The 11216-nt window shown below is 41.4% G+C and overlaps 1 protein-coding gene across 2 annotated transcripts in view; it reads left to right on the top strand.

Annotated features, from left to right (window-relative positions):
- The first annotated feature begins 1148 nt into the window (after window positions 1–1148).
- The window catches only part of kif3ca (kinesin family member 3Ca), a 263681-nt gene continuing 253613 nt past the window's right edge, over window positions 1149–11216 (top strand). The window contains exons 1-2 of one of the 2 annotated variants that reach the window (XM_072498979.1): window positions 1149–2080; window positions 7974–8839. In XM_072498979.1, coding sequence (XP_072355080.1) covers window positions 1549–2080; window positions 7974–8839 — 1398 coding nt within the window. In that variant the 5' untranslated portion in view covers window positions 1149–1548. The remainder of the gene's footprint in view (window positions 2081–7973; window positions 8840–11216) is intronic. The other variant, XM_072498981.1, reaches the window with a different exon arrangement.

The following is an 11216-nucleotide window of genomic DNA, read 5'->3' as shown; positions in this document are numbered from 1 at the left end:
ATCAAAAATCAGACTTTCTTAAATCATGATTTATTATGACATGCCCAAGATATTCCCACTGTCTCTTCCTGATTTTGGTCAACAGAGTTCTTGTGATCGTAGATTTTACTGACATCTTTTCATTGATAGTGTAGCTTGTCCAGGATATCTCCATTCTTCACCTTAAAAACCAAACCTCTGTAGCCTCAATTCTTCCTTGCATTGCTTCACTCACTCTGTATGTCAAAATTGGTGTGACATAGCATTCCAGGATACTCAGCTTTGTTTCCATAGCTAATTTTGAATTGATTACACTTTTCATTTTTTTGAAATGCATCATTGGCCATTGCAATACCTTGTCTTATTTCTTGGCCACTCTTTTCAACTGATGTTAGCGTACTTCCTAGGTAACAATATTTGCCTATGTACTCTTTTCATTCTTCACTGTGATCATACATTCTGATAGGACTATTTTTGGTCACTACTCAACATTTTGTTTTCTTATAATTTACGCTTGGTCCTTTCCTCTCACTTTCACAAACTAATATATCCTAAATCCGCTGTAGTTTCTCTTTAGGGTCAGCAATAAGAAAAGTATCATCAGCATATTTTACATTATTAAAGTTGCAATCTGCCAATGATCCAGGAAGGTTTTCAATTTTTAACCATCCAAATTGAATAAATCTGTTTAACCTCGCTTTGCATGTGGGATCTTGCTGTGCGCAAACTTGTTGCTGCATTTTGCAACATAATAATGACTGCTCTACAAAAGGGCATGCAAGGTGGCATTGAACTGCCAGTTACTTTTCCCTACCTTAAACAGTTAACCGACTAACATATTGAATTTTGAATCCATATCTCTATAAAATGCAGGCTTTTACTTGTCAGTGTACTTCGTTTTTCTGGAATAATCTGAGGTGCTGGTGGGCAATCTACAGCACCAGCCACCCACCCACCCATCTCTGCTTGCCAGCCGCCTCTGCTCCAGCAACATTGTGGACGAGGGGGGCAGTCAGTCAGAGAGGGCTTCCTCCGACAAATGTAAATCTCCAAGCTGCTGCAGTCTCAGCACCAAGCAAACAACTCCACTTCCCGAAAGGCACTGGAGCCTGGGTTTGGGGCGGATCAGACATGATGTCATTGCGGGAGCGAGCTCGCTGTGTTGAGCATCCTCACCATGGACTGGGCGTCCTCCACTGGCGGAGAGCAGCAGCATCTCCACAGGCAGCAGCCAGTCTGCTAGCGGATTGTGTAGCCCGGTGGCTGCAATCGCACCACCCAAATGACAAAGGCGTTGCCAGCTGCAAATGGGCGAAAATTGCACCCGCTCTCCCGCGCCCCTCCCCCGAGGATCGCCAGCTTGAATTGACGCCGGGGTTTAGGTTTGTATGGTGGGGGAGTGCAGACCCCCAGTGCGTTGCTCTGCCTGCTGTACTGAGTAATGATGCGGAACGGGTGCATTGCTTTATTGCAGACACAATACATTCAGTGAGGTGGCAGGCTATTTGATCTGCATCAAGAAGACTGCATTGAGCAAAGCAAAGGGGACCGGCTATAAAACAAAGCAAAATGTCTAAAGCCAAGATTTGCGAATCCGTGAAGGTAGTTGTCAGGTGTCGCCCAATGAATGGGAAAGAAGATGCGGGTGCTTGTGACCAGATTGTGGACATGGGTGTGAAATTGGGACAAGTGTCTATTCAAAACCCCAAAACCATCCCCACGGAGGTGCCCAAGACCTTCACGTTTGATGCCGTGTATGATAGCAGTTCCAAGCAGAGCGACCTGTACGACGAGACAGTCCGCCCTCTTGTTGACTCGGTTTTGCAGGGGTTCAATGGGACAGTTTTCGCTTATGGCCAGACAGGGACTGGGAAAACATACACCATGCAAGGCATCTGGGCCGAACCGGAGAAAAGAGGCATCATTCCCAATTCATTCGAACATATTTTCACTCACATATCGCGCTCCCAGGACCAGCAGTATCTGGTGAGGGCTTCCTATCTGGAGATCTATCAGGAGGAAATCCGAGACCTTCTGAACAAGGATGAGAACAAAAAATTGGAGCTAAAAGAAAAACCAGAAACTGGTGTTTACATTAAAGGTAAAGTATGAATCTGTGTTTTTTAAGATTGCAAAATCGAACATCAATTCATTTTACGAAGTATACAACAGATGAATAAAATGTGCAAGCAGTAGGCAATGAGACTGTGTTATGTGTTATGATCCTATCTGTTTTCTTCACGAGATTGAGAGGAGGATGGAGAGGGGAGGAGTCAGTTTCATCAAACAATTGACATTTTGTTGAGAAATTGAAAGGGACGCCAATAATTCCACTCCAACCCAGCATATTAATCATCCCTGTTTTGGTTTCAGGACAAACCTTGAGTCACCATTTTTTTGGGAGTCACCTAGACTTTGCAGAATTATCATAGACACAGACACACATAAAACATTTAGTTGGTTAGAGGACCTGTAATTGATTATTTTCAGAGGATATCCAAAATCTTTCTGGCGCTGTGATGGTGAATCAAACATGAGAATACACTTTTCGCTCTCAATCTGTTTGCGAGGTTCAGCCATGAATCAGCTGAAAAATACAGTTTGAATAAATTGGTACTCATGACTGTCATTTCCTGTCAGACTATTCGATATAATTCGATGGCCTCCGCAAAATGCTGACATCATTATGAATGGTATTGGCTCATTACCTTCAATTAAATGTTTCACTAATTGGTGGAACTGTCAATTAATTTGAACAATGGCTCAACTAACTGCAGTTGGACTGAGTTTTTGGATTAATTCCTCTTATTTTTACAATCCCGTGTTTGCAGTTCTCTTCTGGGATTCGATTAAACTGGCCCATTATCATTGTCAATGCTTCAGGGTGAGAGGGAAGAAGGAAGGCCAACAATTAACTATTAACTATACCAGTTCTGAAGAAAGGTCATTGGCCTGAAGTGTTAATTCTTGCTTCTCCCTCCACAGATGCTGCCTAACTTGCTGTGCATTTCCAGCACTTTTTGTTTTTATTTCAGATTTCCAGCCTCTTCACTATTTTGCTTTTGAGTGACTATTCTTCACTTGGCAAATAGCTTTAGTGCTCATGGGTGACTTGTGCTCACTTGTTCCTGATCCTGAGTGGTATAGGTCCAACTGAGAAACAACATGTTTGCGTTGAACAAATGTATGACACACTGACATGCACATTGACTTGGCCAGGACAAAGAAGTGAAATCAGCTCCATTGTGTTAAACAGATGTGGGTATAAATTTGTTGCCTAAACATCTGTCAACACTGTAATTATGGGGAGTTGATGGATTAATGATACTGTCACTGGACTAGTAAACCAGATACCCAGAGTAATGCTCTGGGGATCCAGGTTCAAATCCCACCACTGGAGATGGTGAAATTTGAATTCAATAAAAATCTGGATAGACCATGAAATCATTGTCGATTGTCGTAAAAAACCAGCTGGTTCACTAATGACCTTTAGGGAAGGAAACCTGCCACCCTTACCTGGTCTGGCCTACATGTGACTCCAGACCCACAGCAATGTGGTTGACTCTTAACTGCCCCCTTGAGGGCAATTAGGAATGGGTAATAAACACTGGTCCCGCCTGCGACGCCCACATGAACACATTTTTAAGAAATTACCCATAACCTGGTGTAAATTTTATGCATATTCTAAATATTTACAGTCTCATTCAATTGTGCATATTTTTCGAGAGAGTTTTGGCTGAAAGTGATAGTTCAGAAAAGCATTGGTATCTTTCTCTGTAGAGATCAAAGAAAGTTCACAGAAACATAGGAAAATCAGTCTACAGTTTGGGGCATATTTTCATTTTTTTCAATCTGGAATTTATTTTTGATAAGTGCCAAGTAATTATTTTGGTTGTTTTGTTTATTCAGAAATGATAGTTTAGATATCAAACAGGATTCTTTAAAAAGGAGGGATCCTCATTACTTGTCTCCTTTGTTGTCGCAAGATTAGTAATGGCACACAATTTAAAACATGTAAAGAAAGTGAAGCCTGTAACAGCACGTTTCCCCAGAGTGAGGATTGTAAACTCTTTAAGTTAAATGGAGAAACCTTGTAATTTAGGAAAGCAGCACTTTTATAATGAATAGTGGACAATGGGCAGGAAGTAGAAGAGAGCATTTGTAGGCAGATTATGGAAATCTGCAGGACAAGTAGGGTTGTGATAATTGGGGATTTCAATTACCTTAAGGTAGACTGGAAGGAGGGTAGAGTGTTGAACACGGAAGGGGAGACATTCCTGCAGTGTGTGCAGGAGAACCTTCTGGAACAGTACATTTCCAGTCCTACCAGGGATGAAGCTGTGCAGGATCTGGTCCTAGGAAATGAGGCAGACCAGGTTATTGAGGAGAAAATATGGAACAAAAAAGAGGCATATGATACATGTCGGAATAATAATAGCAATAGAAATCAGGAAGAGTATCTCAAATGCAGGAGAGAGGCTAAGGCTGAAATAAGAAAAGCTAAGAGGAAGCATGAGGAAAGGATTGCAAGCTGCGCTAAAACAAATAGTAAAATGTTCTTCAAACATATTAATAGTAAAAGATTATCGAAGGGTAGAGTGGGGCCCATAAGGGACAAGGAGGTAAGCTGCTCACTGATGCGGAGAGTATGGCAGTGGTACTAATTGAGTACTTCGCTTCTGTCTTTACCAAATTAGAAGATGGTGACAATGGCCCAGTTGAAAATGTGGGTGTTGAGCAATTGAACAATATAGTGATAGATTTAAAAAAGTTGCTAAAAAGGCTGGCAGCGCTCCAGGTAGAGAGGTCGCCAAGCCCGGATGGGATGATTGCTGAGAGAGGTAAGGGAGCAAATTTTCCAGGCCTCTCTCAACACAGGACTAGTCCTGGGGGACTGGAGGATTGCAAATGTGATGCTATTGTTTAAGAAGCGGGCAAAGGATAACCCAGGGAACTACAGACCTGTTAGCTTGACATCAATAGTAGGAAAACTGATGGCCATAATATGGGAAAAGATAACTGCACACTTAAGAGAAAAATAAGTTAATATTGGACAGTCAATATGGCTTTGTCAAGGACAGGTCATTCTGACAAATATAATTGAGTTCTTTGACAAGGTGACACATGGCAGTAGATGAGGGTAGTGCTGTAGATGTTGTAGATTTGGACTTTCAGAAAGAATTTGATATGGTGCCACATGGCAGTTGGTTAGCAAATTAGAAATGTTTAGGATTGATGGGTCCTTGGCAGCATGGATTATAAGTTGGTTAAGAGATCAGAAACAGAGGGTAGGACACTTGGGCATTTCCCAGACTGGAGATGAGTTGAAAGTGGTGTTCCCAAGACACCTTATTTACCAAGATGGCGCCGGAGCGAGGCGACTCTCTGCGAGCTCTCACAAACAGATCCACTTTTTACTTAACTTATACTCGTTCTAATCTTTTAGTTACATTGTATATGTTGTGTTGCCCTATTATGTATTTTCTTTTATTCCCTTTTCTTCTCATGTACTTAATGATCTGTTGAGCTGCTCGCAGAAAAATACTTTTCACTGTACCTCAGTACACGTGACAATAAACAAATCCAATCCAATCCTTATTTAAGGAAGGTTGTTAAAGCCCTTGAGAGTGTGCAAAGGAGATTTACTAGAATGATACCAGAAATAAGAAATTTTAAATATAAGGAACGATTGGAGAAATTGAGCTTCTTCTCCTGAGAGCAGAGATGATTAAGAGGTGACCTTATTGAGGTGTTCAAAATTATGAACAATTTTGACAGGGTAAAGAAGGTATTCTGTTTCCATTAGTTGGAATGTCAGTCACAATTTCAAGATGGTCAGCACGAGAACTAGGAATGAGGTGAGGAGAAACCTCTTTACTCAGAAAGTTGTTGGGGTTTGGAATGTGCTGCCTGGGAGAGTGGTGGTGGCGGATTCCATAGGAGGTTTCAAAAGAGAGCTGGATACATATTTGAGGCTTTTTCCCAGGGTAGAGGGGTCAATTACTAGGGGGCATAGGTTTAAGGTGCGAGGGGCAAGGTTTAGAGGAGATGTACGAGGAAAGTTTTTTACTCAGAGGGTAGTAGGTGCCTGGAACTCGCTGCCAGAGGAGCTGGTGGTAGCAGGGACAATAGTGACATTTAAGGGACATCTTGACTGTTGACATCTTGACAGGGGCTGTTTAGCACAGGGCTAAATTGCTGGCTTTGAAAGACCAAGGCAGGCCAGTAGCACGGTTCGATTCCTGTAACAGCCTCCCCGAACAGGCACCAGAATGTGCCGACTAGGGGCTTTTCACAGTAACATCATTTGAAGCTTACTTGTGACAATAAGTGATTTTCATTTTCAGAGGGAGAAATGTGATGGATGTTATACTGTTTAATAAGAGGTGGTGGAGCAAAGTAGGAGGTCATAGATCATAGAATTTACAGTGCAGAAGGAGGGCATTCGGCCCATCAAGTCGACACCAGCCCTTACAAAGAGGACCCTACTCAAGCCCATGTACCTACCCAATCCCCGTAACCCAGTAACCCCCACTTAATGATTTGATGCATGGCATTAAGGGGAAAGTAGTAGCATGGATAGAGGATTGGTTAATTAATAGAAAGCAAAGAGTGGGGATTAATGGGTGTTTCTCTGGTTGGCTATCAGTAGCTAGTGGTGTCCCTCAGGGATCAGTGTTGGGCCCACAACTGTTCACAATTTACATAGATGATTTGGAGTTGGGGACCAAGGGCAATGTGTCCAAGTTTGCAGACGACACTAAGATAAGTGGTGAAGCAAAAAGTGCAGAGGATAGTGGAAGTTTGCAGAGGGCTTTGGATAGGCTAAGTGAATGGGGTAGGGTCTGGCAGATGGAATACAATGTTGACAAATGTGAGGTTATCCATTTTGGTAGGAATAACAGCAAAAGGGATTATTATTTAAATGATAAAATATTAAAACATGCTGCTGTGCAGAGAGACCTGGGTGTGCTAGTGCATGAGTCACAAAAAGTTGGTTTGCAGGTGCAACAGGTGATTAAGAAGGCAAATGGAATTTTGTCCTTCATTGCTAGAGGGATGGAGTTTAAGACTAGGGAGGTTATGCTGCAATTGTATAAGGTGTTAATGAGGCCACACCTGGAGTATTGTGATCAGTTTTGGTCTCCTTACTTGAGAAAGGATATACTGGCACTGGAGGGTGTACAGAGGAGATTCACTAGGTTAATCCCAGAGCTGAAGGGGTTGGATTACGAGGAGAGGTTGAGTAGACTGGGACTGTACTCGTTGGAATTCAGAAGGATGAGGGGGAATCTTATAAAAACATATAAGATTATGAAGGGAATAGATAGGATAGATGCAGGCAGGTTGTTTCCACTGGCGGGTGAAAGCACAACTCGGGGGCATAGCCTCAAAATAAGGGGAAGTAGATTTAGGACTGAGTTTAAGAAGAACTTCTTCACCCAAAGGGTTGTGAATCTATGGAATTCCTTGCCCAGTGAAACAGTAGAGGCTCCTTCATTAAATGTTTTTAAGATAAAGATAGATAGTTTTTTGAAGAATAAAGGGATTAAGGGTTATGTTGTTCGGGCCGGAAAGTGGAGCTTTGTCCACAAAAGATCAGCCATGATCTCATTGAATGGTGGAGCAGGCTCGAGGGGCCAGATGGCCTACTCCTGCTCCTAGTTCTTATGTTCTTATGTTGACAAATACATAAATAGGATGGGAATAGAGGGATATGGACCCAGGAAGTGGAGAAGATTTTAGTTTAGACGGGCAGCATGGTTGGCACAGGCTTGGAGGGCCGAAGGGCCTGTTCCTGTGCTGTACTTTTCTTTGTTCTTTGTTCTTTTGAAAGTGATGAACTTAGAGGGCTGCGGAGATAGGGCTGGGGAATGGAACTAACTAGGTAGCTCTTTCAGGCGCTGATGCAGGCACGCTGGGCTGAATGGCCTCTTTCTGTGCTGTAAAATTCTATGATTCTATGGTAAAATGTTTTTATTCTTAATTTACAGACCTATCATCATTCGTAACCAAGAATGTCAAGGAAATAGAACATGTAATGAATGTTGGAAATCAGACCAGATCAGTAGCATCTACCAATATGAATGAGTACAGCTCTCGATCTCATGCCATTTTTGTTGTCACTGTGGAGTGCAGTGAGCTTGGACTGGATGGTGAAAATCATATCAGAGTGGGCAAGTTGAATCTTGTTGATCTAGCTGGCAGTGAGCGTCAGAGCAAAACTGGAGTTCAAGGAGAGCGTCTAAAAGAAGCTACTAAAATCAATCTTTCTCTTTCTGCTTTGGGCAATGTAATATCTGCCCTTGTGGATGGCAAGAGTACTCATATTCCTTACAGAGACTCAAAACTAACCCGCCTATTGGAAGACTCCTTAGGTGGTAATGCTAAGACAATTATGGTGGCCACTATTGGCCCGGCATCTTGCAATTATGAAGAGAGCTTAACAACATTGAGGTACGCCAACAGGACCAAGAATATTAAAAACAAACCAAGGATTAATGAGGACCCCAAAGATGCTTTGTTGAGGGAGTTTCAAGAGGAGATTGCACGATTGAAGGCCCAATTGGAGAGAAGAGGGATGCTGAGCAAGAAAAGAAGAAAGAGCCAAAGAAAAATCATTCTGGAAGGAGAAGAGATCACAGAGGAAGGAGAGGAGACTGAAGATAACATAGAGAGAGACATGGAAAATTATCTAAAAGAACAAAAAGAGACATTGGAAAAAGAGAAGGTAGCAATACAAGATGATCATAATTTGGTAGCAGAAGAGAAACAGAAATTGCTAGATGAGAAAGAGAAAATGATGGAAGATCTGAAGAAGGAGCAAGAAGCCACAGAGCAGCTCGCAGCCAAATTTAAGGTAGGCCAATGGACAACAGTGCTTTTAGATTTCAGCATTACAATCATATTGGATTTTTAAGTAAAACCTTACTAAAATCAGATTTCATGATACATTTAGTGGAGCATAGAAATTAGTGTTGTTTCACATCTTTTTTTACTTGCATTTGTTATCACTAATATCTCCAGTGTCTAATGTAGGGATCATTTTCAACTGTTGGATGTTTTTTGGATGTGACATTAAAATGGTATAATATGTGATAGTGGGCCGTTTAGCTTACATGGCTAGTATATGGTTCAGAATAACAGCCACGTCGGTTCGATTGCTATTCTAGCTAAGGTAAGCTTGAGAGTGGAAGGCAATGACAAACCACCGCTGAAAAAAACTGCCAAGAAAACAGCTTTGCATGCAGCATCAGCGGACAATGAGCCAATGACCTTTTGGCAGAGCACACATGAATGAATGAAATTAATATGTTATATGGAGGATACAGTGTTTCCATAACCAAATTCCATTATACAGTATTCCATTTCCAAGTACAATCTTGTAATCTTTTAGTGATGGATTATGCGTGTAATCCTTCAGTGACGAGGCGAATGTTCGTCTTCAGCTTCAGATGTTAATCTATTGAAGCTTCACACTCAAGGTTTATGAGATTGAGTCAATTCTTCTTAGAGATTGTTTCCCTGTAATCACAGTCACCTACAAATTGTTGTCTATTTCACAGGAAGGTGAACTCTGTTGAATTAACAGTGCATTTCTAAATTAGGCTTAGACTGATACACCGATTCAAAATGCTTACAGGATTTGTTTAGACAAAGTAAAATTCAAATTGTTTAATTTGTTTTGGCAAGTTGATGGTTTGTAGTTGGTGGTTTATGATTGATGATGCACTACTGCTGGAACTATATGTATTGAAAATAACAAAGCTGCATTACTCCCCTTCGCCTAATAATCCAGTATCAGTCAAATTGACAACACATTTCTGTCTTCATTATGATTTCACATGTTGGTAATGCAACAGACAATATACAGTAAAACATGATTTCTGTAAAATCCCACGTAGTATGGTAACCATGTTGTGTCCATCCTCTGGGAAATAAACTGCTATTTTATGATTCCCTTTTCACAATGATATATCTATAGATTTATTTCCTGATATATCTAAAGAAGTCCAACCTCTAAATATTTCACTTCAAAGATGTAGGGAGGGAGAGAATTTTAATACTTTTGAGAGCAGTAAACCAATCTGGTGTTAATAGGTGGGACTTCAGGCAGTGGTCTAGCAGCCATTTGTGGTCCAAGCCATAAGCCATATGGGTGGCTGATAGATTTCAAATGGTATCCTATATTTCCTACACTGCAATGTTTAGGTTAAATAGATGGCTCCTATTTCTTTAAGTGGAGTCTGTTTGGGAAAATATTTTTATTATTAAATTAAGATTTTATGAAGGTATGTCAGTTATGTATTTTGTACATGATTTCAAAGGAATTGCGATACCTAGGAGTGGAGTTTTGTTCCCACGGTAGAAGGGCATAGTTGGGAAATTTCCAAGCTTGCTGCCTCGGGGGAAAAGTGCCCTGAATAACGGGTTCTTAGTTTCGGGAGGGTGGGTGTGAGCTGGAGCCAGCTTGTTGTCTCTGGAAACAGCTTGGAAACAGCCACTGGGGCTACCAAGTGCCAAGGTGGGCTGGTTAAAAGATCCACCTCGGTGCTCTGGGACTTCATCCCAGTTGTTTTGTTTGATGTCAGACCCCCTACCCCTCAGCTGTCAGCCCCTCATCCCCCAACATGCCCATCCATGCCACTCCATGCCCCACCCATTCCCTTGGCCCCTTGCACCCTCCATGCTAAATTATGACCCACACATCTCTATGGGTAATTAAAGTCCCATCCCATCTTAGTGCCAATTCATGCGAACCCAAGCCATGCACACCATGCTTACATCCTCCATGCCAATTAACCCAGTTTTCTTTCAAGGACAAACATCAAGAGCCACACTGAGCTTTTTAAAAAATAAGTTCAAAGTGTCTATTACAGACTTCATTATGCACAAAAAAATTCCCTTTCATTAAAAGTCCTTTCAATACATTTAAATCCCCGTAAGTACTTAATCCTGTATAAAATCAAACATTTGAATTCATAGTTTGAAATCAAAGACAGCTATTCCCTTTATAACCTCTTGGAGATATAAATCAAACCGTGAATTTACAACCGCCCACTGTGATAATGATAGGTTATGGAAGCAGCCAAGCAATAATAGTACAATAATAATAGCCTTTAGGATTATGTCAACAAAAATCTATCTAAACTGCAAGCACTGATTTTCTTCATCTCGGGGGCACAGCAGGCTGTTTTCTTTTTAGAATATTAAGGGCAAGAGAACTAGATACCTGG

Source organism: Scyliorhinus torazame, chromosome 4 (genome assembly GCF_047496885.1).
Source record: "Scyliorhinus torazame isolate Kashiwa2021f chromosome 4, sScyTor2.1, whole genome shotgun sequence".
Classification (NCBI taxonomy): domain Eukaryota; kingdom Metazoa; phylum Chordata; class Chondrichthyes; order Carcharhiniformes; family Scyliorhinidae; genus Scyliorhinus; species Scyliorhinus torazame.
Note: the sequence above shows the minus strand (reverse complement) of the source record. Positions and strands in the feature narration are given on the sequence as shown.